Source organism: Pyxicephalus adspersus, chromosome 2 (assembly GCF_032062135.1).
Source record: "Pyxicephalus adspersus chromosome 2, UCB_Pads_2.0, whole genome shotgun sequence".
Classification (NCBI taxonomy): Eukaryota; Metazoa; Chordata; class Amphibia; order Anura; family Pyxicephalidae; genus Pyxicephalus; species Pyxicephalus adspersus.
This window is the reverse complement of record NC_092859.1, coordinates 5,885,190-5,909,991: the sequence shown is the minus strand read 5'-3', so window position 1 is coordinate 5,909,991 and position 24,802 is coordinate 5,885,190. Positions and strand designations below refer to the sequence as shown.

General features: G+C 41.1%; 2 protein-coding genes across 3 annotated transcripts in view; one reads left to right on the top strand and one right to left on the bottom strand.

Annotated features, from left to right (window-relative positions):
- The first annotated feature begins 22 nt into the window (after nucleotides 1-22).
- CHRNE (cholinergic receptor nicotinic epsilon subunit) lies at nucleotides 23-20,096 on the top strand. Of its 2 annotated transcripts, none has more exons than XM_072399319.1 (12): nucleotides 23-329; nucleotides 5,362-5,498; nucleotides 6,518-6,562; nucleotides 7,975-8,084; nucleotides 8,457-8,612; nucleotides 8,746-8,846; nucleotides 8,963-9,163; nucleotides 10,697-10,811; nucleotides 13,297-13,411; nucleotides 16,365-16,626; nucleotides 18,511-18,644; nucleotides 19,386-20,096. In XM_072399319.1, exons 1-12 carry the CDS (start codon nucleotides 284-286, stop codon nucleotides 19,563-19,565), a joined length of 1,602 nt encoding a protein of 533 aa, XP_072255420.1. In that variant the 5' UTR covers nucleotides 23-283; the 3' UTR covers nucleotides 19,566-20,096. The 2 variants fall into 2 exon arrangements, with proteins under 2 accessions (XP_072255420.1, XP_072255421.1); XM_072399320.1 differs by having other exon boundaries at nucleotides 27-329; nucleotides 16,365-16,572.
- The window catches only part of LOC140322742 (eukaryotic translation initiation factor 4E type 2-like), a 7,200-nt gene continuing 2,082 nt past the window's right edge, over nucleotides 19,685-24,802 (bottom strand). The window contains exons 2-6 of the mRNA XM_072399321.1: nucleotides 24,539-24,673; nucleotides 23,478-23,582; nucleotides 22,654-22,806; nucleotides 21,973-22,109; nucleotides 19,685-20,077 (exon numbers count right to left, since the gene is read on the bottom strand). Of these exons, the coding sequence (XP_072255422.1) occupies nucleotides 20,038-20,077; nucleotides 21,973-22,109; nucleotides 22,654-22,806; nucleotides 23,478-23,582; nucleotides 24,539-24,673 (570 nt within the window). The 3' untranslated portion in view covers nucleotides 19,685-20,037. The remainder of the gene's footprint in view (nucleotides 20,078-21,972; nucleotides 22,110-22,653; nucleotides 22,807-23,477; nucleotides 23,583-24,538; nucleotides 24,674-24,802) is intronic.

Here is a 24,802-nt window from a genome sequence, read left to right as displayed (position 1 = left end):
TATGGAAGTGAACACACTGTCTGCCAATGAGCCAGGCCAGCAGACATGAAACCATGAAGAGGTTAATGGAGGGGTCTTTAACTGGCAATAATTGGTGACAGCTGCATATGATCCTTGTCAGTGGGGACGAGCTCTCGGAGGGTGAATGAGAGAGACTCTGAAGATGATACTAGCTTCCATACGGAAATAACACATCCCATCTTAAAATAACTTCAAGCTAACGAAGCTTCTTCTGCTCCTGGATTTTTGGAAAGAGACGGTCCCAGGAGCTGACAGTCTAAAGATGGGTGGCCAGCTTCCCATCTGGTTACTGCTTCCTTTCCTATTCTGTGAGTCTGCTGATTACCTAGTGCATGTCTGTCTGTCTATGACTGCAATGGGGCTGATACCTAGCTTAGCTTAAGGGTCTGGTTTGTGGTTTTGTGAGCTGCTGGCCATTAGATTAAAGGATCAGTCCACCTAAAACTAACACTGTGGACAGCAGCTGGGGACGTAAACCGCCTAACAATGTATTATGACTGTGATCATTCTGGATTTTTGACCTTAGACGAGCCATTATGACTTTGACTTTGCTTGGTTGTATTTGTAACTTTTAGTATGTAGAGTACAACAAGGAGTTCTAAAAGGTGGGCAACACCCTAATCAATAGGATAGCTAAAAGTTAAAACAAGATGATCAAGTATTGCTGGACACAAGAAACCAGCAAATACGTTCTTCTAAAGGTCACTTATAAAAGGAATGGCCTCCTCGAAACCCAGCCAAGAGGTCAACATTGGCCAGTTAGGGCAGGGGTGTAGTAGGGTGGACACGCCGTGCCCTCACTTTTTTCGGGACTCCCAGATAGGCTCTCTCCACCTGCTCGCCACTGATAGCCTTCACTATTACCGTACCCCAGGTTAGGGGGTAAACATTACATTCCTGGCAATTAGGATATACGGATACCTGACCATCACACCTATGCATGATTCGTAGATATCCAATTCTAAAGTCATTGGCATTTATATTGACCTTGCAGCAATAACATCCTCAATTCTCCTACAAAGGTCTTCCGACGTCTGTAGGAATTTGTGCCCATTCATACTAAAGAGCATTTTTGAGGTCACGTAGAAGTTTTGGCTCATAATTGGCATTCTTTTTCATCCCAAAGACGTTTAGTAGAGTTAGGCTCAGACACCTGTGCGGGCCATTGAGTTTCTCCCCACGTAACCCATCCAACCACGTCTTTCTGTATCTGGCTTTGTACAAAGGCCATGTTGGAGCAGAAAGGCCTACACCAAAATAATACCACAAAGTTGGAAGAAATTTGCATAAAATGTCTTCGTATGCTAAGTTTTGTCAATAGATATCACCTGGTGCTTAGTGATTGGTTTGAGACCCCTAGGTTTGGATGTCTAGCAAGCTTGTGTAGGTGTGTTGGTCCCATGCCTACAAACTATGGCTGTATATTGTATGTCCTTATGAGTTATTCAGATTGATTTGCTTTACTTTACATTGGGGGGAAATGCACTGCAGGGGATACAGAAGCTTCAATTTTCTTCTAGAAGGTAGAATCCATGTCCATGTAGAGATCCCGAAGGCTGAAAGCTCTGTCTTGGGTGGGTGGTATAGAAGTCCCAGGTCTTGTTCCAACCTCAGAATATATTCAGTAATGTGTGTTGTGTTGACAAGACTGCACTGGAAAATACAGGACAACACTCTGGGAACAAGACCTTGGTGTAATACGCCATTTTTAGCAACACAGGATGGAGTCAGCTGGCTAGTGACTTTTTCTCTGATTGAGCAGCTCATAGAAGCTTAGCACCAACTCCATACCGGCAATAACATGGTGGGAGACTACATGGCAGGTGATCTTCATGATTCAAAATCTTTAACTACTGCGTAATGGTCACATGAATATACTGCATTATTTCTGGGGAATTATGGGAAATTTTGCATTTTTATCTTACTATAGGATAGTCATAGCTCTGTTGTTACACAACTTGCAATCTAATAGTTTAGATTTACAATTACTGTAACCTGCATGGGCCTACTTAAAACAGAAGTAAACTAAAAACATAAAAATACACTTACCTTTAATCCCGCAGATCCCTCCATGGTGCTTCTTGCAATCTGGTCCCACGTTGTCCTGGGATTCCTCTTTGTCCTGGCGCCAAGCGCCACTATTTTCTACCCTCTCTTTTGGTCTTCTTGCATCACCCGATTTCGCACGGCGCAGGGGCGAGATTAGGAGGGGAAGGAGAAAAAAAGAGAGCTTCTCTTGGTGATCTCCGGCATGCACGGAAGGAGCAGCCAGAACCTTCCGGGATGCATGACATAGGTAAAGGGTGTTGCATTAAAAAAAAAAAAGACCACATTTTTATTGTATTTAGAAGGGTTATCTACCCTTCTATGTAGAATAAAAATAGTGAGTTTACGTATGCTTTAATTCATTCAATGTAAATTCACCAACCACTTTTTTAGGCACACCTGTTCAACTACAGTTGACTTTAAAAAGTCTGGCAACCTCCTGACCTGAGGTGTGCCGGATTTTTGAAAATTCCAGATTTTTTAAAAGTTATAGTTACTTCCACACACAGGCCAGCCTTCCTCTCGCAGCACCCGGAAGGTGCAGGCAACTCTCAACGTGTATTTAGTGTAGCAAGCAAGACCTAACAGCTGTTTCGGCAGAACAGCGCCATCACAACATCAGTGGCCAAACAGTGTACTACAGTCCCTGTATTGAAAATGCGATCTGAAATTCATGCCTGAAAACTGAAGGAAACGGATTATCGATGGTCGGATTTTCAGTTGTCAACTGTACTTGTTAATACAAATATGTAATCAGCCAAAACCATGGCAGCAACTTTAGGCATGAAGAATTGTCAAGATGACCTACTTTAGACCAAACATCAGAATGGCAAAGAGAGGTGATATACGTGACTTTGAACATGGCATGGGTTGGTGCCAGGTGAATGGTCTGAAGTTTCTGCTGATTTGCTGTGATTTTCACTCACAACCATCTCTAAGGCTTACAGAGAATGGCCAGAAAAAAGGAAAATATTCAGTGAGCGGCAACTCTCTGGATGAAAAAGCTTTGTTGATGCCAGAGGTCAAAGGAGAATAACCAGACTAGTTCAAGCTGATAGATAGGCAACAGTAATTCAAAACGACCTTTGTTACACCTGATGCAGGTGGCACACCATATCATCCCATACTGGTTTCTAGAACCTGACAATATGGTCCCTGGACTCCAATGGCCTCCACAGTTAACAGATCCAGTTAATCTAATCTAATTGCATCTCTGAAATGTGGTGGGAGATTCTCGTCATTGAAACACAACCAACAAATCAAGAGCAACTACGCAATGCTATCATGTCAATATGGATCAAAATATTTGAGGAATGTTTCCAGCACCTTGGTGAATCCATGCTATGGAGAATTATTGAGGTTCTGAAGACAATAGGAGGTTCAAATGCTTGACATAAACAGACTATAAACAATAGAATATAAACAACATATAATAAAGAACAACAATAAAGCCAATGTTACATATACAAACATTGCTAATCATTCTATTGAGAAAAAAAATTAAAAGAAAAATCATAAGCAAAAATGAAATAGGGAAAACTGGCAACTGCCCAACCCCACATATGCACACTCTTCACCTAAATATAAAATGAATATAAAAAGCTGCATCCTGTTTCAATAAATAGGGGTGTAAGTAAACCAACTGTGGTCATGCAAATAACGAAAACATACTACGTATTAAACAGATCCCAAAATATAGTCAGGCGATTGCTGCCTTTGTATTATATTTCCACCACTGATGGTATATTTATTGCATTACTATTTCCACTATAAAAAAAAAGCTATGACTACATGACTGAATTTCACTGAAAGAGGTCTACTTTACTGGATACCTTCAGGGCAAAAAGGCCACATAAGCGGTATATCTGTGCAATAAATGCATCCTGTTTATATTGACATCAGAGTGCCTTAACGATAGTAAAACCCCAACTAGTGTTGTCAGCCCTCCCTGCTGGACTACAGAACTTTACCTATTCTACTGCCCTTCTCTGCCCTCCCCACATACAGAGATTTCTTTCCCAGCAACACAATGTGGTTATCTTGACCTCAATACCCTGCACACACACTGGGTCTGATTTATTAAGGATTTGAGAAGATTGACTATCATGGGAAAACCTGAATGATCCAACAAACTTTAAATGGATCAAGTCAAGGACTGAAAACATTTGGAAGCTAATTGCAACATTTTTTTAAGATAATCCATTCCAGGTTTGCTGGATCACCCACGTTCTCCCATGATAGCCTGTCTTCTTGGAAAGCTTTAATAAATCAAGCTCATTGTGTTCTGAAAAGGGGCTCTAGGAAGACGTAGATCTGATGGCGTGCCAACCTTAGTAGGAACTGCTCCTGCATGAATTTCACAGGTACGGTGATAGTTTTACATGTACAAAGTAAGAGTAAAAATATTGCTGGGACATGATGTTTGGGGCTAGCTTTGGGTCATGCCTGGACATACCCATTACAAACCTGTAGCTGATAGTTTTCTCATAGGGGAAAGATTTGAACAAGATCCTGGTTCAAGATGGCCCCATGGTTTTGGGGATGAGAAGGTAAGTACTGAGGATTGCTAGCTTTACACATGAGTAACTGATCATGTGACCTTAAACCATAGCAATGCACCATGTTAGTGAATTGCATTGCCATTCATTTGTTATGGTATTCCAATGCCTTAGGACAGGGGTCGGCAAACTCCGGCCTTTAGGGCCATATACGGCCTAGCCGGTAGTTCGTTCTGGAATAACGCCCCCCTGGCTCATCCGGCCTAATGCCAGCCAGCAACACATGGCTTCAGAGCCACGGGTTGCTGGCCCGATCTGCCAGGGGCGGTTAGGAACTACCGGAGCCGGAGCCGCCAGAGCTCCAGTGCCGCATGCTTTGCTGTGGCTCCCCTATTTACCGTGGCAGGCCAGATACTTCCGCCGCCACGGTAAATAGGGAAAGCTCCCTGAAGGTAAATCCCTCTTCTCTGCAATGCATACGGAGGAAAGGGATTTCACTTCAGGGGGCGTTCCCTGGTGGTGGGCGGAGTCATTAGGACGGGACTTAGAGTCTGGCCTTGTGTGCTCCCGCCGACCCTTAAAATGGCCAAAAAAGTTTGCCAACCCTTGTCTTAGGAGGACACACATGCATTAGAACTCACTGTAATGCACGTCAACCCACCTATCCAATCTTATCCATGAAAAGTAAGAATTTCAACCCCTCTGTTACTTTTTTCCCTATCCATCTCAGCAAGAAGAGTAACATTTATGGTTGAATACATTTTAGTTTTTTTTTTTTTTTTTTTATGTCTCTTAGATTCGCTGGCCAATGAGGAGACCAAGCTGATAAAAGACTTGCTCAAAAATTACAACAAAAAAGCTCGCCCTGTGAAATCCATTAATGATATCATAGATGTACGTCTGAAACTTACCCTCACTAACCTCATCTCGCTGGTAAGTCTGAGAGAGAAATATATATAAATAATAAATATAAATGCAACACAAAGCACTTGTCACAACTTACCTTTGAAGATAGGGGATTGAGGGGAATTTGTGTATATGAAATACATTTGATTATTATAAACATTTAGGGGGTGTTCTGTGTTCTGTGCATGCATAATCTGACTTGAGTTAGAAATATTTATACACTCATCTCATATTCTATATATATATATATTTATATATATATATATATATATATATATATTCAAGTGAAAAAGTTTTTCGTTTTTTTAAAATACCATTAGAAATCTTGATTTATACTCAGGTGATACCTAGTGGCGTGTCTTGGAACTGCATTTGTTTCAGGTCTGACAGATCAGAGCTGTCAAAGTCAAGTTGTTGTAACACTTTACAAAAGGACACAGCACCATCTAGTGGTGGCCAACAAGCATGCACAAAAGATCAATTAAGAGCAAATGGCCAATCATAATCAACTCAAAAGTACAAAATACTTCAACCTAAAACCAGGGGAAAAAAGAGGCTGAGCTCATGTGATTTTTTTTTTCCTTTTAAATAAATATTTAAAAATAACAAACCATATATGTATAGATTCACATTAATTGTGTTGCCATTTCTGTTGATTACTGTTATGAATGCTAGCAGTGACCGCCACACTTTGTTTCCAAGGTTTATACATGTATTTTCCTTTTTTCAGTAGGTACCTGAATTCATATTTAGATCAGTTTATACTCAACTACATTTGGCATATGAAAATATGTAGTAGCACATGGGGTTGTAGCTTTTACATAGGTGCATGGATTGCAACAATCCATATGGCTACCAAAAGTTAATTAAATGATCACATTATAGCTAAATTACTTAGTAATATTGTGGTTAGTGTACTTTTTTTATTTTTGACATTTTTGGGGGGTTGGGGGGGGGGATGAGGGCTTAGTACAGCTCATTGCCAAGGGTGCAAGGGACCCTCTAGCAAAATGTATTATTTTATTCATATTTTTTTCCGGTAACAGAATGAGAAAGAAGAGACAATGACAACCAACGTATGGCTCCAACTGGTAAGAACAAAGCTCTGCAATTTACATTGAATTGTGACTCCAGCTAAAAGTCAGTGTCTCTGACCCCTACAACAGGAACCCTTTTCTATACCACAAATTATATTTGGCCATAAAATATATTTGGCTGTGACACATCCATGATGGGAATCTTCCATTCCACCATTTCCCAGAGGTGTTCTATTTGATTGCAATCTGGTGAATGTGGAGGCCAGTTGAGTCCAGTGAACTCATCGTCATGTTCAGGAAACCAGTTGAAAATATTCTGAGCATTGTTATAGGGTGTGTCATAAAAACCCAAAATAAAAAAACAAAAAAAACAAATCTTAAAATAAAAAGACGGACTCAATTAGCCAGTTGATTTTTTTGTGTCCAGTTTTGCAACACTCTGGTATCTCAGTAGGCTTCCAGTAAACCCATGTTTGGTTTCAGGGCAAATGGAAATGTTGACTTAAAAGCCCACTATAGCTAAGAATTCCCATTTTATTTTGTATTCCTTTATGTGTTTCTACAAATTCACATTCAAGCCAAGCTGTCCATGAAAATTCATCTGTTTTAATTGTTGGGACAAACTATGTAACACAGCAAGAAGAGGATAATAAGCTTTTTTTTCCGATGGTTTAAGCCAGGGCTGTCCAACTTCAGTTCTCAGGGGCCAGGATCTGTACACATTTTTTTGTATTTCTCAGACAACTTATTACAACTGACTCTCTCATATATGTGCTTGATGGACATCTTATTCCAAAACTATGGGCGTTATTATGGAGTTGGCCTTCTTTTGTAGTCATAACAGCATCCACTCTTCTATGAAGGCTTCCTGTTCATATGTTTGGTGTGATCTGTGACTATTGAGGTTTTTCCAATCTAAAATTCCAGTTCATGTGAAAAGTGTTCAATTGGGTTGAAGTCAGGGCTTTGCAACCACTGATGTCCCTTCACACCAAACCCATCAAACCATGTCTTTAATGAGATGGCTTGTACACAGGGAAACAGTCATACTGGAACAGAAAGAACCTCTCTAAATTGTTACCACACAGTTGAAAATCAACAACTGCCCAAATATCTGGTGTTGCTTCCCAATAGAGATTGTATGATTTTTTGCTTAATTTTATGAATTAGATTTCGGAATGAGATGTCTAACCAGCTCTTATAGGTCTTACGATCAAGGGTTCATGAACGTTAGTCCATACATTGGGCTTACTTTTCTGACTAATTACACCTGCATGGCCGAAGGTCTATTTCTGTGCAAATTTCCAATCTTTATATGGAACATCAAAAAATAAAGACTACACACCAAGTCATTTCAATTTTTAAAAGTCCTTTCTGCCTTCCATTCAGCATGTTCTGAACCTTTTGTATCTCGAACATGGCTTTCATTATTTTACAGAAGTCTCAAATATCTTGATTTGTCCTAGGAATGGAATGACTACCGAATGACATGGAATGATTTAGACTATGGTGGGATCACCGTGGTACGGATTTCACACGAGATGGTCTGGTTGCCAGACATTGTTTTGGAAAACAAGTAAGTAAAAATAACGAAGTCTCCAGAATAATCTTCAGTTGAGATGATTAGCAAAAAGGTCCCTCAAGATAGGCTGTTGGCTTTCACTACCAGTTTTATTTTCAGATTTCCTGAAAAGCAAATACCAAACCAAAACCAAGTCAGGACTGGACTCTTGAAGGCCTTGTTGTGTTTTGGTGACACTGATAAGCAACTAGGACCATCCAAAGGATTTTTTGCCAGATAGAGGGGTTTGCAAGTTCTGTTTTTGCTCATTGCCTGATTCACACTAAACAATATGGTGGATCACAGCAGGTTCAAAAACGAGCAGATGTCTATTAATTGTTTAGAACTTCATAACAAATGACTTTTACCTTTGATATTGTCTTGCAGCGTTGATGGCCAGTTTGAAGTGGCCTATTATGCTAACGTCCTGGTAAATAGCAGTGGCCACATGTATTGGCTCCCACCAGCCATTTTCAGAAGTGCGTGCGCTGTGGAGGTTACCTACTTCCCCTTTGACTGGCAGAACTGTACACTGGCATTCAGGTGAGCAATCAATGTTGGGACTGAGCTGGTGGCCTTAGAATTTTGGCAAGAAGCAGATTCCAAAATATATTCAACTGATGAAACATGCATTTTGTATTTTTTCACAAACCTTGTGAACTTTTCTTCTCTGTAGGTCAAAATCATACAATGCTAAAGAAATCAATCTACTTTTGGCTTTTGCTGACGATGGGGGTCTGATGGAGCGGGTGGAAATTGACCCTGAGGCTTTCACGGGTAAAAACACACTACTTCCACTATTTCTCGTTTCCAATGATAATAGTCCATTTGCTGACCTTTTACTTTTTTGTTTCCCTTCCCTTGCCTTGTCTATCACATCCTGCCATATTTAGAGAATGGAGAATGGGCAATAAAGCACTGCCCTGCCTGGAAGTATGTGAACTATCGCTATACAAAGGATGACCTTGAATATCAAGAAATTAATTTTGGGCTTATAATTCAAAGGAAGCCTCTGTTCTACATTGTCAACATCATCGTACCTTGTGTCCTCATCTCCTCCCTGGTAGTGTTGGTCTATTTCCTACCAGCCAAAGGTACCTTAACCACCAAGTGGGGGTGAGGTAGGGTTAACAATGTAGCATAAAAAAATCTCAACATGTCTCCTAGCATTCAGTGGTAAGATTCACTCTGCAGTCACCACAAAAGACACACGGGGACCCTTGGCAACTAGAATCAAACTCAATATATGGTCAAAAGTAGGTGGACATTCGCTCCAAATGATAGTATTGAGGTGTTCCCAATTAAAGGTACCCTAGGCTACAATATTAAAGACAATTGTAGACTTAAAACATGGTGGGAAAGTCTGGTGAAGGCCTGTATCTGTTCCAGCATGACTGTTCCCATGTGCACAAAGTCGGCTCCAAAACATCGTGGTTTGGTGAGGAACTACTCAAATATTCTGCACAGAACCCTGACCTTAGCCCTACTAAACACATTTGGTATGACTTGGTATGAAACAGATTGTGAACTGGATCTTCACAGGCCTCAATGCTCTTTAATTCTCCAAAATCTTGTGAGCCTTCTCTAGCCGTCCTAGATGAGTGGGAGTTTTGGCCACAAAGATGAAAAAGCTCCATATTAATACTCATGGTTTTGGAATAGGTTGGCCATGATGGTCAGGCCTGATGTTTTCAAAATCCTTAAAGACAATAGATTGGACATGGTATTAATTTTGGGCAACACAGCAGATAAAGATAGCAAAACCAATACTGAGTTTTAAGATAAGGAAGAAGCCCCTTCTATGATGGATCATTGAGTTCTGTAAATTGTGAACTTCTTCCAACACAGCTGAAGGTTGCATTGTAAAAAGAAACTATAGCACCATCTGCTGACTGGACAAATGACCATTTAATATTGCTGTATTTCATACTGATCTGACAGAACTAAACTGGATGGATAGTTCCTAGAATAATCTTCTACTGAAAAGAGCTACATGGTTTATGAGGTCTGGATGCCTTTCATTATATAGAGGCAGCTGATTTTTCTTATCATACATGGAGTAATAACATGCTGATCTGTAGTTTCAAAGAGACAATTTCTCTAAAAGTGATATTTTAGGATGAACCCTGGTTTGGATTCGGATTTTTATATTTCTTTGAAACCCCAACAGTGAGATCTGCCATAATTCTCATGTCTTTTTCTGCCCACCTTAGAGTTTAAGGTGTCCCCGACCATTTGTTCCAGCTTCTCTCATTGCTTTCTCCATAATGTAAAACAATACATGGGGCCTTAGCAAACCATACATTTTCCAGTAAGGGTTGATATCTACAAATCACAAACCAAATGGGAACTGTCCCTTGTGTTGGAGGTACAAAGCAGTCAGAGGGGACAAAGGGTATGAGCTGCCCGTGGACTACATCCAAGTCCCCTGCTCATCCTACCAACTTAATATTCTCCTTTTTTGACTTTTATGTTCTTGAGGGAACCCTGAGTTTATTGTCGAGTTATGCTTATTTAAAATGCATTAGACTCTCCTATGTAAATTATTTGTTTTTGGCAAACTGGTAATGAATCATCTAAAAATGGATAATAACTTCTTTCTGATCATTGTCCTTATCTGCTTTCAGCTGGTGGTCAGAAATGTACCACATCTATCTCGGTTCTCCTTGCTCAGACTGTGTTCCTGTTTCTGATCGCTCAGAAGGTTCCTGAGACGTCCTTAAGTGTCCCACTTATTGGCAAGTAAGTTACTCTACGTTGATCACTCGCAGTCTTAGGGAAGACCGACTGTCTAGGGCCCTCAAATGACAGAATGTCAGGGGTACAGGAAGATAAAATGCCCTGCATTCTGGGTCCTCACTTTATATTTGCTTTGGCTAAGAACACTCCACTTTTAGCTAAAAAATGTATTAAAAATGTTTTTGCAGGAAAAAGAGCATGAGTACAATTGTCAAGGATTCAAAACAGTAACTTGGCAAGTCATTCATGAAGCAGAGATTGACCAAAGGTCATACCAATGGTTTTGTTGGCAAGCCCAATGCTAACTTTCAAGGGCCAATAGCCTATTAAACCCTTAAAAACCAAATGAAAACCAACCAAAATTCACCTGATTCTAAATGCCTGCTGCTAATACCCGTTGTCCACAAACTCTTGTGTCAAGCTACTACCTATAGCCCTCAAGTGCAGGACATCTCTGCTCAAAAGTCCTGAAGAAGGCAGGTGTAACCCCAAAAACGTGTTGTATAGTAACATTGACATTTATTTTATTTGAATGCCTAACTGATCCATTCCTTTGTGGTTTAGCAATCTATTGCACATATTGTAAGTTTTATTCCACGGGAGCTATATACTGCTCAGAGAGCTGCCTATTAACCAAAACCTTAACCATCAATAATTTATTAAGTTTCAACCCAACTCTGTATTGGTTGATTATTGTGTAATCTATAATTTAGCTCAAACATTACAATGGTGGTAGCAGTGGGATGCCTCATTTCAGATCATGAAATTAAGACCAAACACTACACTCTTTATATTTAACCTGCCTATAACGTTCTACAGAGGCTTTTTATATTAAGAGGATATTATTAAGAGGACAGAAAAAATGAAACACCTAGGTATCTAATATTACAAATTATTTATATACCCTGTTTCCCCTATAATAAGGCACTGTCTTATATTTTTTGAAATGCCAAAATATGCCCTAGGTCTTATTTTCAGGGGGATGTCTTATTTTTCCATGAAGAAGACTACAGTACACGTTTATTGTTGAAAGTCACTCATGTGCCATTGATTGTCCTCTTCTGATCACTCATGTGCCATTGATTGTCCCCTTCTGATCACTCATGTGCCATTGATTGTCCCCTTTTGATCACTCATGTGCCATTCATATTCCCCTTCTGATCACTCATATGCCATTCATACCGTATTCCTCTTCTGATCACTCTGTGCCATTCAAATTTCCCTTCTGATCACTCTGCGCCATTCATATTCCCCTTCTGATCACTCTATGCCATTGATTGTCCCCTTCTGTTCACTTACCGGTACTTAAGTGTAACTCCGTTAGGGCAGGGTTCTCCGTTAGGGCAGGGATCAGCAGCGTGCTTCCTGGTGCAGAATCGCAGGGGTGCGTGTGCCTGCTTCTTACTTTCAGTTTGGCTCTGCACTGCAGCCAGGAGGAGACACACACTGCAGCCAGCATCGAGGAGACACACACAGGATCAGATATCGCAGGATGTCTTATTCACGGGTGAGTGCCTTATTTTAATTATTTTATCAAACATCGGGGGTGGCTTATTTAATGGGGATGGCTTATAATCGGGGAAACACGGTATAATATGTGTGTTTTCTAAGGATCCTTCAGCTTTGCTATATGGCTGCATACTAAAAGTGATCACAATCATTGGCTGCAGTTCTGCAAATGTACTGTTTGCCCCAGCTCTTGGAGATCTGGTGAACATCAATATGTTGGTCACTCCACCTCTGAGCTGATACCTTCCTATAAACCCACAAAGAACATCTCATTATTCCAGCGTGACAACACAGTAAAAAGGTAGATTTTAGGCCAATTTACCGGACAGAACAAAGGTTGGAATATATTATTGTATTGACGCTTCTGAAACACATTAAATGTCTCTTTTACTTGTTTTCATTAAACATTAACGTCTTAATCTGTGGGTATTTACATACACTTCAATGTTCAGATACTAAACATTACTTAACATTCACTGCCTGGCCAAAAAAGCCACCACTAGGCTGGGGTTGCTTCAGGTCTCGGGTCAGCATGATTATGTGCCCAAAAAATGATGATTTCTTGAATATATGGAATGACCAGTTTTTTCCAACAATGGCTTTTTTCATCCACAATGGCATTTTCCAGAATGGCAATGCTCATTGGGTTCACATTGTGAAAGAATGGTTTAGGGTGAATGAGATATCATAGTCACAAATGGATTGGCCACCACAGAATCCATAGAGAATGTTTGGGATGACTTGGAGAAGACATTACACAGCTCCCACTCTTCCATCATTAATACAAAATCTTGGGAAAAAGGAATGCAACTCTGGATGAGAGTAAATGTTGAGCCTTTGCATCAGCCGTAATGAAAGCTAAAGGAGAGCCAACGAAATATTAGTGGGACTTTTTTGCCTAGGCAGTATATTGCATGTGAATTGCAGAAGGCATAAAAGTCTATCCAATATTGCATCCTGACCATTGTTTCTTTTGTAGATATCTGATCTTTGTCATGATAGTATCAACAATTATTGTGCTGAGTTGTGTCATCGTTCTAAACGTGTCATTGAGGACACCGAGCACGCACAACTTGACTGCCGTCATGAAACGGGTAAGACGATAATTCGCTGCATCAGAATGTCCAATGTTTTCATTCACTGATCTTTGCTTGATAATATAGTTGGAAATTCTACTCCCCTGATGACAATGAAGAACACTAAGAGATCTTATAGCCTGAACAAATATATTATTATTATTATTATTAATAATAATAATAATAATAATAATGATAATAATAATAAACAGGATTTATATAGCGCCAACATATTACGCAGCGCTGTACATTAAATAGGGGTTGCAAATGACAGACAGATGCAGACAGTCACACAGACAGAGAGAACCCAAAGAGCTTACAATCTAGGAGATGGGGAAGTATCACACAATAGGAGGGGGATATGTAATAGTGGGAAGTAGTGATGGTTTTAAAAGGCAGAAGAAGAAGGGTAGGCGAGTATGAAAAGATGGGTTTTGAGTGCCATTTTAAATGAGCAGAAAGTAGGAACAAGCCAAATAGGATGACCATTCCAGGGAGTCGGAGCAGCTCTGGAAAAGTCTTGGAGCTGTGCGTGTGATGAGGTTATGAGTGAGGAAGTCATTAGTAGGTCATTGGAGGAGCGCAGAGAGCGGCAGGGGGAGTATTTTTCTATCAAGTCAGAAATGTAAGTGGGACAAGATTTGTGTAGGGATTTGAAGGCAAAGCACAGGAGCTGCAATTTGATTCTAAGGTGAAATGGAAGCCAATGAAGAGAACCACAAAGAGATGCAGCGGAAGAGGAGCGGCGGGAAGGATGGATGAGTCTGGCTGCAGCATTCTTAATAGATTGTAGAGGAGAGAGTCAGGATAACCAATAATACATTATTGGTTCTTAAAAATTACCTAAATTACCCATGACCCAGGTCTTTGCAGTCTGGTGGAGCTGTAACCATCTTTTGAATCCCTGGAATCTGATACCTCCAGGTGTACCTGCCAGCTCCCACCCCACCCCTCAGTCTTTCATTCTACCTACTGGTTTGATCCCCCTTCATCCACACAGAAAGTATTTGGGATATAACAGATTGCAGTTTTGCTATAAAGAAAGTCAGAGGCTGCAGACATACTACAGGACATGAACAGAGACTGCAGACACGTACAAGAGGTGGTCAAAGATTGCAGACATACTACAGGAGATTGTTGGAGACTGCAGACATATCAGAGGGGATGGTCAGAGACTGCAAACATAGTGGTCTGAGACTGTCAGGAAGTGGTTAGAGACTGCGGACACACTACAGGAGATGGTCAGGGACTGCAGATATGCTACAGGAGATGGTCAGAGAGTGCAGAAACACTACAGGAGGTGGTCAGAGACTGCAGACATATTACAGGAGGTAGTCAGGGACTGCAGACACACTACAGGAGATGGTCAGAGACTGTAAACATGCTACAGGAGAGGATCAGAAACTGCAGACATACTACAGGAGATGGTCAGAGACTGCGGACACACTACAGGAGATGGTCAGAGACTGCAGAAACACTACAGGAGGTGGTCAGAGACTGCAGACATATTACAGGAAATGGTCAGAGACTGCAGACATATTACAGGAAATGGTCAGAGACTGCAGACATATTACAGGAGACGGTCAGAGACTGTAAACATGCTACAGGAGAGGATCAGAAACTGCAGACATAGTACGGGCTAGGGTCAGTGACTAGAAATTTACTACAGGAGAGGGTACAATGTCTGCAGAAACTGTAGACATTGTACAGGAGATGGTCTGGCATTGCAGACATGCTACATGAGATAGTCAGAGACTGCAGACCTGATACAAAAGAGAGTCAGCAGACATAATACAAGAGATGGTCAGAGACTGGAGACATCAGGCCAATTAATATTTTTCTTCATTGACCTAAGTAGGCAGCTAGATGGTAAAACACTAACTGGGACTTGAGGCACTCAAAAAGTATCAAAAGGCCACATGCAACCTTGTGAACTTCAGGTTCCTGCTCACATTGTGTTCTTGCATCTGGAAATCCCCAAAGAATACAACAGATTAACATGGAGTCTGTCTTTCAGAGGCTTCTGGAGATCTTACCACGATATCTCCACATGAAGATTGAACCATGCGAGGAAGGAGAGGAGGATGGTCAGAGACTGCAGACATAGTACAGGAGATGGTCAGAGACTGCAGACATAGTACAGGAGATGGTCAGAGACTGCAGACATATTACAGGAGATGGTCAGAGACTGCAGACATAGTACAGGAGATGGTCAGAGACTGCAGACATATTACAGGAGTTGGTCAGGGACTGCAGACACACTACAGGAGAGGATCAGAGGCTGCAGATGTACTACAGGGGAGGATCAGAGACTGTAAACATGCTATAGAACATGTCCAGAGACTGCAGATAAAGTACAGGAGATGGTCAGAGACTGCAGACACACTACAGGAGATGGTCAGAGACTGCAGATGTACTACAGGAGGGGATCAGAAACTGCAGATACACTACAGGAGATGGTCAGAGACTGTAAACATGCTACAGGAGATGTCCAGAGACTGCAGACATAGTACAGGAGATGGTCAGAGACTGCAGACATTGTACAGGAGACAGTCAGAGACTGCAGACATAGTACAGGAGATGGTCAGAGACTGCAGACATATTACAGGCTAGGGTCAGTGACTAGAAGTTTACTACAGAAGAGGGTACAATGTCTGCAGAAACTGTGGACATTGTACAGGAGATGGTCTGGCATTGCAGACATGCTACATGAGATAGCCAGAGAGTGCAGACCTGATATAAAAGAGACTCTGCAGACATAATACAGGAGATGTTCAGCCCAATTAATATTTTTCTTCATTGACCTAAGTAGGCATCTAGATGGTAAAACTAACTTGGACAATCAAGGCACTCAAAAAGTATCAAAAGGCCACATGCAACCTTGTGAAGTTCAGGTTCCTGCTCACATTGTGTTCTTGCATCTGGAAATCCCCAAAGAATACAACAGATTAACATGGAGTCTGTCTTTCAGAGGCTTCTGGAGATCTTACCACGATATCTCCACATGAAGATTGAACCATGCGAGGAAGGAGAGGAGACCCCAAAGGAGAGGAGGAAGAGCTCACTGGGAATCATGCTGAAGGCCGAGGAGTACGTGTTGAAGAAACCGCGCAGCGAACTGATGTTCGAAAGGCAGAGGGAACGACATGGCCTGAGCCGGGACTCCCGGGGCCACAGAGGTGAAGAGGAGGGAGGACGCAAAGGCAGAAAGGGGCAGTGGAGGTGGCAGATAGGTAAGGACAGGGCAGAGAGGCAGCCATTTTGTGCAGAAGCGGCTATATTTCGGCTAATCTAAAATACATAGCAATATAACTACATTAATAATTTATTAGAAACTAGCCACACAATGGGGCCGATATACAAAAATTGGAACAAAAGTTGGAAGATGCTGAGACCGTCCAATTGGGGCATCAGAGTTATTTGCTGCAGTTTTTGTACTTTGGCCACTGAAAGCTTCTCAGGATGATTTATATACAGGCTCAAGTAACAAAATGGCTGCCTTAAGTCTAGAGTGGCATGGGTAAGATTAGTAATAAAAGTTAAAGGCCTCAGTGAAGGGGAAGTTTAGTGAATTTATGGAGGGAACGCATATTTCAAGGTACTATTGTACATCTACTTTGACACATGGTGCCTTTAAATAAATGAGAACCTGCCACTAGACTACATGCTCTTTTCCTTGATAGGTATACCCCATCTATGTGAATTTAGTCTCTCCTAAAGCCTGTGATGTCCACCACTACTTCCTATACAGGAAATGGTCCCCAGAAGTTCACAAGGAAACAGATACTTCAGGGAGGTTTATTCTCCTGGGTCCCTCACAGTGCTTAGTTGTTCCTTCCACCAATGTCTTCATCAATATTGTAATCTGGCGACAAGCAAGAAGAGCTGTGGGTGTCCTAAAAGATTTATGGACGTGTTCAGGGGGCCATTTCTACTAAATGGGTGGTGTAGGAGGCAGAAGTGGGTTTATACTATCTTCTTTTACAGGTAGAACTTTAGTATGGTATTGAGATCCCTTTAAGGTAACTAAGAGACCCTTATGGCTACAAATGTTAGAGTATCACCCTGATACTCAGAACTGAAGAAGCTGAGCAGCGAAACGTTGTCAGCATTACAAAACAAGTCCTGGTGAAATTGATAATCTACTACTAGATCCCACTCTAATCCATCCCCTATATAAATGAGAACCTTCACACAGAAGGAGTATTTATTATAAACTATTTTTTTATAAGACTTCATATTACTATTACTTATTTTTGATAATATGTAGAGCAGTTTTAAAACAGTTACTAAAGAAAGTTGTGAATGTTGCTTTCAGACTCTTCCTAAAGAGCTGGTGAGACATCAGGCATGGACGTGCATTGCTTTCAATAAAGCAGCTGACCTAATGACTTTTAATGTAAGAAAGGGCAGCAAAGCATAATTTCTGTGAGTGGAAAAGCAAATCCTGCATATGAAATATGTCTGCACCCTTTAAATATTTAAAATATATTGGTAATTCTAAGAATGAAAAACTCCAGCATTTCGACCACCCACACCATTAGCTTGTAAACCTCCAGAATCATTGTGCCTGTAGATAACCACCAATGCCAGAGAAAGTTGAGGACATAGCTGAAACGTGGAGAGTGTAAAAGTGACCCCAAAAATGACAGAAATTTTACTTCACGTCTAACTTGTCACCTCTGCTGGCTGACTGGTTGGACTGGAGATTAAAAACAGATCCGGAGTTCTGTAGAAGCCTTTATTTAAAATTAGGCGACCGCCATTAGTAACCCACCCAAGCCTAAGACGCAGGAAAATGCTGTGCTACATCATTATAGTAGAGGAAAAAGATGGTGAAGAGGACCTGTGGTGGTGCATGTCCAACCAAAAACACCTAGAAAAAAAGATTTGTTTAAAGGGTCAGGAGGTGCTTACTTAAGGCAAAGGGGGTTATGGTACAGGGATATCTGGAGCCTGTAATTGAGCTTTAATAATTACAGAGATGGAATGTATAACGGAGTGGAGTAACTTTGCAACACAAGATTGTTCACAAACGCAAAGGACAAGATAGGTTTGTGAGCTAGGACATGTAGTAATAAACATAAATTCTACAATAAATACTCTTGCCGTTGCAGTTGATGGATTTGATGTCGGTGTAACCACTCCCCTTTTTAAGAATCTGGCACATTGTGCCCCGGAGATAAAGGAATGTGTAGAGGCCTGCAACTTCATCACCTCCAGCACAAAAGAGCAGAATAAGACCAATGCGGTAAGTCTTGTACAACTAGGGTTTGCTGAAAAAGACTTGTATGAGAAGGTTAATGTAACAGTGACATATCAGCACATTAAACATGGCTTTATTTATTCAGGGGCCGTAAAAGCTGACTCCTAGGGTAAACTAGTGTTAGGGAAGTACTTGCTGTTAAGCCTAGCTAGGGTTATGGCATATAGGCAGCCAACCTGTACCCATGATCACAGCTGTCCAAACAAAGTGTCCGTCGTTGCCATCTATTTCCTATATAAGGATTACAATTTCAGAACTTTTGTTCCTTTTTTTGTTGTTGTGCTCACCTTCCTATTCTGATGAAAACCAATACACTTCAGACAAGAGATGTGTTTTATGCTGGAACTAGGGTTTAAACCTAACTCCTGGGGTGAAAAACTACCTTTGCAATGAAGCTGTTCTGACTAGCCCCTCTGTGCTTATGTTGTATGCACCATCATCATCCCTATAGGATTAGTAGTCCTGCATTGGAAGTGAGGACACAATACAACCTGGATGTTGAATGGAAGAGGAGGTGAAGCAGCCCCTAGGTGACTAAGGGGTCAGGCATGTTCATTTGCCTTTACCCTCCAGACCTAAACAAACATTTATCTCTAGCAGTGCTAGGGTAATCAAAGGTCCAATTTTTTTTTTACTCATATTTTTATCACATTTTTACTACATCAAATACTCATGTTTAGATTTAAAAAGTAGCACAGCTGTGATGTCTCTTTTTTTTATCTCCAGGAAATGGAAAACTGGATCATGATTGGCAAAGTTCTAGACGTCTTGTGTTTCTGGGGAGCTCTGCCCCTCTTCGTGGTGGGCACCCTTGCCATCTTCTTCATGGGGCACTTCAACAATGCCCCAGAGCACCCGTTTAAAGGTGGCGGACACGAGTTTCCCTTGTGTACAACTTCTAGGTAACAACCCGCATCTGGGTATTCTTGGTGTCTGTAGAAGAGCCATCGAATGCCTGATGTTCTTGCCCATTCCCAAAGATGGGTGTCTTACCAGTTTTAGAAAGTCACAGCCAAGAGACATGGTAGCAGATGTTTAAAAAAACATCACAAAAATATTTTATTGTGAATTATTCATTTCTTTTTTTTTTTATTTTGCAAGAAAAATGTCTACTTAACATTATATTTGCCCGCCGACATAACCTTCTGACAACCCGGCTGACAGTTTTGCTGTTGTTGTTTTTACCGGTGGGGTCTTTTCCAGTTAAGACCCGGTGAGGATTTTAAGCACCACCAAGAGTTTCCAAAATGATCTGACCACACTGCAACGGGAGGCAAATTCTGACTCCTGCTCTGGGTCCACCAAGATAGAATATGACGAATCTTCCTCGACAGTGATTGGCAACACTCACCCGTGTATAGGAAGAGACCGGGGGGTGCTATAGAGTCAGTTTTGTATTTCTGAAACTTGAGTTGTCTCTGAAAAAAAAAAAATAAATCCTTAATAAAGTGTATGTCCCCCCAAAAAAACACATTCAGCATCTCTGCACAACATAAACATTTTATTTCAAGTTTAAAAACGCTGTACGGAAAAATTCCTGCTGATCTGCTGGGAAATCCAACTCGCTTCTAGCTTCCTGCACTGCACTGAAGGTGAGCACCCTGCTCTTCTATATGTATGGTGAGTGAGCGTTGTCATCCCAGAATAAAAATGTGTTATTTGCAGGCTTATCACATCCAAATCCTGGAAAGTTGCCATGTATCAAAGGTTTGTTCTAGGGTTTAGACAAACAATAATGCTTCTGATCATGGAATGTTCTGTGAACTGAATGTGTACAGCGAGTAAAGGGCAGCCATTATCTGGGAATACAGATATTATATATTTTCAGGCCTTCTAAGGGCCAGTGTTGACAGGCTTTTGTTTGCTTCAAATGGGTTTTGTATTCCCATTAAAGAACTATACTCAGAAAACAAAAACACACTTACCTTCAATCCCCCTGGGCAGTATGATCACTCCAGGGGCGTCCGGCATCAGGTCCCTCGTGGTCTAAGCATCCGTCCCGGAGACAGCGCTTCGGGTGCTGCCATCTTCATCTTCTCTTCTCGGTTCTTCATCCTACGCCACCCGACCCGGGCACGAGATCGCGTGATGTAGGATAAAAGAAAAATGCCAATCTCACTGCGCATGTGTGAGATGCTCAGGCATGCACATGCCTGATGTAGGTATCCCGGGAGGCTTTGCGGTCCCATTCATTCTCAAATAGGCGGTGCTGCACCCTTTTAAAAAAAACAAACAGAATTTTAACCTTACATAAAGGGTTCTCTACCCTTTTATGTAAAGTGAAAACTCTGAGTATATGTATGCTTTTAACATCTAAAAGATTGCAAACCCCCCGTTTAAGCAGGTCAAATGCAGATTAGAAGGAGGTGAACTGCAAGTCAGTAAATCCTGAATGAATATAGACGTGACTGGAACAGATGCCATAGACACAAGCCTGAAACCCATCCACACCGGTCCTAATACTGATTTCTAGTTGCTGGAGACTTGAATAACATTCTATCTATTTGGTGACTTTATTGTTTACATCATACAGCTGGAGGTCTGTCTCTTCCCTGCACACATATGGTGTCTCACTCTACAGGGAGACTCAATCCTCCAAAATAAAACCTAAAAGTGTATTCAAGAACAAAATATCATTAGATTCCACCTCCCAACAGTGGCCCCTGCCCAGACAGTTTGCCTATGAGGGCTTTGCTAAATTTAGGCTGATCACACACCAGTCCCCACAATATTTTAAAATAACTGCACAGTAAAGCATGAGTAGAACATGTCTTTTATTTTTGCTTTGCTTGAAGTGCTTTTCTTTTCATAAACAATTTTTTCCACTTGGGATCTGAACTTGCTTGGGCTGCTATGGAAAGTGCTTATTCCTTAGCATAGTCCCCTCTTTGAATGTCACAATCCTTTCCTCTTCTTATTAGTACCTCTGCTGGTCCCACTCCTCCACTTCTCTATAGCGTTTTTTGTAGATGTAAGAGTAAAAAGGAATACTATAAAGTGTCACTTGAGTCAGCTGGGGCTCTCGTCATCACATGCAAGATGGCTGTATCCAGAAGCAGCCTCAATGCTTTTTGATATTACCAGAAGGGAGGTTTTCATAGGTGAATATCACACGTAAATTAATAAGTGCACATATAAAGGAATCTTGTGGTTAAAATGAATGGTTTAGTGACAGGTTCTCTTCAATCTGTTGTGCAAAGTTTTGGCAATATCTAGAAAATCACCACATAATAGGGATGAGTTTTTATCTTGTAAATTGAAGACAAAATGAAAGTAATGACATCTGGATAATCTCAGGTACATTCTTACTTACTTCAGGCTATCATTATGAGTTTTGTACTCCATGATAGTGTTTGGTGGGAGGTTTAGGACTCTTCGTAGGGTGTCTCGGATACGGACTGTACTCAGCTGATCGTTGGCTGTCTTGTTCCAGATGGAGAGGATGTCCTCCTGTGGGGGGGTCACACAAAGTGATTTCTTATTTGTTAGTGAAAAGTGCATGGCAAGTGTCTGAGGCAGTGAACAAATATACAGACAAAGAGTTGGAATCATAAATGTATTTGTAATAAGATAGATTATACCACAAACTATAAAAAATGTGAAAAGTATTAACAACCCAAGACGTCATTTAAGGAGGGACTGGTCTTTTCAGTTCATACTGTGCCTTCTCTCTAATTCTAAAGACAAAAAATGGCTATCTAAATTATTAAAGGACAAGGAGGATTTCATATGTTCTGCCATTGGTGCTTTACCCCTTTCCATCCAGTCCTTACTGTGTAATAATAATGATAACAGAACTCTAAGCTATTCTCTACCTTCTACAAGGGATTTCCTTCGGTCAACTGTAAACCCAGCTAGCTAAGAATTCCAGGACAGGGCAGAGCTGGACTAGGAGACGATGGTGGATGAGTGGGTTATAGGTGAGGTCAGTTCTTTTCTTCTAGCAGAAAGGACTAAACCCAACATCTATTGTGCTTAAAGGAGATACCAATACCTGGAAACGAATAGACACAACCACACCGCAGATCTCTTCCCCCACCATGAACTGCTCTCCCAGCATAGCCAGGATAATGTTTTCCCAGAACCGAGAAGCCAGGCCTTTCCTCAACCGTATGATCCATTTACCGCCATTTTTATTGGCTTCATCCTGCAGAAAGATATAAAAAAAATGTTACTGAACGTCTGTTACATTTGTGTGGTTTCCTGCAGAATAATGAAGTATCTCACTCCAGAACATGTTATACTATGTGCTGGATTCCTGAAAGCAGAACTAAAGATCCGCTTTACAGAATTGTGACCAGGCCGGGCTTTATTGCAGAAAGAGACAGGTGATGCCCCATCTGAAATAAAATATTTACCTGCCTGATCGCTCTCTTCATCTGTGAAAATCATGAGAAACCGGGATCCCATCCTGGCTTTCCCAGTGGCTGCCAGTACTGAACGACCTGGTGCTTGGGTGTAACGTCATCCTGGCCCGATCAACCAAGATGGCCGAAAATGGCAACAAGCAAGAGAAGAAGGAAGAAGAGGACAGTGCCGGCAACAGAATGGGGCAGGTGAGTGTAAAAAGGGTTTAGTTGAACTTTAAAGATACCCTGTCACCACAACTAATTTAATATCAATAAAAAGGAGTAGCAAAACATTTAAAGGAAAGGAATAACAATCTTCCTCCAAATTATGAGTACTAGCACCCCAATTGGTTGGAAACATAAAGAAGATCCAGCAAACCTGGAATGAGTTTATTCAAATAGACCTATTGCGTTGTGCATTATTGCAGCTTGTTGATGGTATCACAAACCAGTCACTTATTCCACTTACTTCCCACATGGGCTTGATGCCTTCTTTAAAGAGATGGAAGTCACTGTATCCGCTCAAGTCTCCGGGACGTACAATATGGCTGTAAACCCTCCAGAACTGTTCCACCTGCAGAGGACAGGAAATACTGTTATTATAAATTTGTATATCATATGCGAGTGCCGTGCTTGATTTCCGATAAGGTGTTGCCGCTGGTTTGCTAAATCTTCTTCAATATATCTACAGAGAGGGAACTGTGCAAATGGAGTTTGCAGAAACAATTGACCTGAAACTGAACATAGAGTCGCATCTAACTGGTCACATGATTTGTCCGGTCATGTGACATGATCGATTATTATGCTGTAGACCAGGGGTGTCAAACTCTGGCCCGCAACTTCCTTTCATCCCAACTTCCTTTCATCCAAAAGAATTCCTAATATGAATTGCAGCTGGCCCGCCGCTACTGCAATCCGTAGAAGAGTGATGCTGCTACTACAATTCCCAGCATCACTCGTCTATAGACCAGTGGCCTCTCTGCCTATGCGTGGCCCCGCATTTTATAGACGCAAGTAATGCCGGGAATTGAACAGCAGCCTATGCATGGACCCTGTGGAGTTTATACGGAGAATGCAATGTGAAACCAAATTATTGCAGCAATTCATTTGGCTTCACATTGCATTGTAAAACATTTAGAGTAAACATTAAAAAGAAACAAGACTACTTACCCTACTATACTACTGACATCCATGCAGATTACACCAAAGTTTTGTCCCACTCCTGGATAAAAAAAAATCCAAAGGAATTCTCTTCTGCATAGCCTATTGTGGTGTTTTTTATTTTTCTGTCATGCAGTAAAATAAAAAAAAATTCTTAGGCCTCTTTCTCTATTATAGGCTAGTTTCATATTGAATGTTAGGCAAAACCTCTTTGTTTCCATATGAAAATGTTTTATATCTAATGAGTAGGAAAAACAAATGTCAAGTTTGGCCCCCGCTTTGGTCTAAATTTTTATTTTCGTCCCTCTGTGTATTTGAGTTTGACACCCCTGCTGTAGAAGAAGAATAAAATCACCGGCTAGCACTTACCGTTGCCACTGTGCCAAACTGACGGATGTTCTGTTCATAATTCTGCGTGCTGGCCGGTCGGGAGGGAGTCCTGCGAGAATACCAGAAGGTGTAGTGGTATTGGAGGGGGTGCTCACCAGGGGGGATAGCAATATCCTAAATACAGAAAGATCAGTCTTCAATAGTAAGAAGAATATATAAGAAAAATATACAGAAATGTTATCATACATTAATCAATAAAATAATGCTCCTTACATTAGTGCTCAGTGGGAAGAACACACCTTA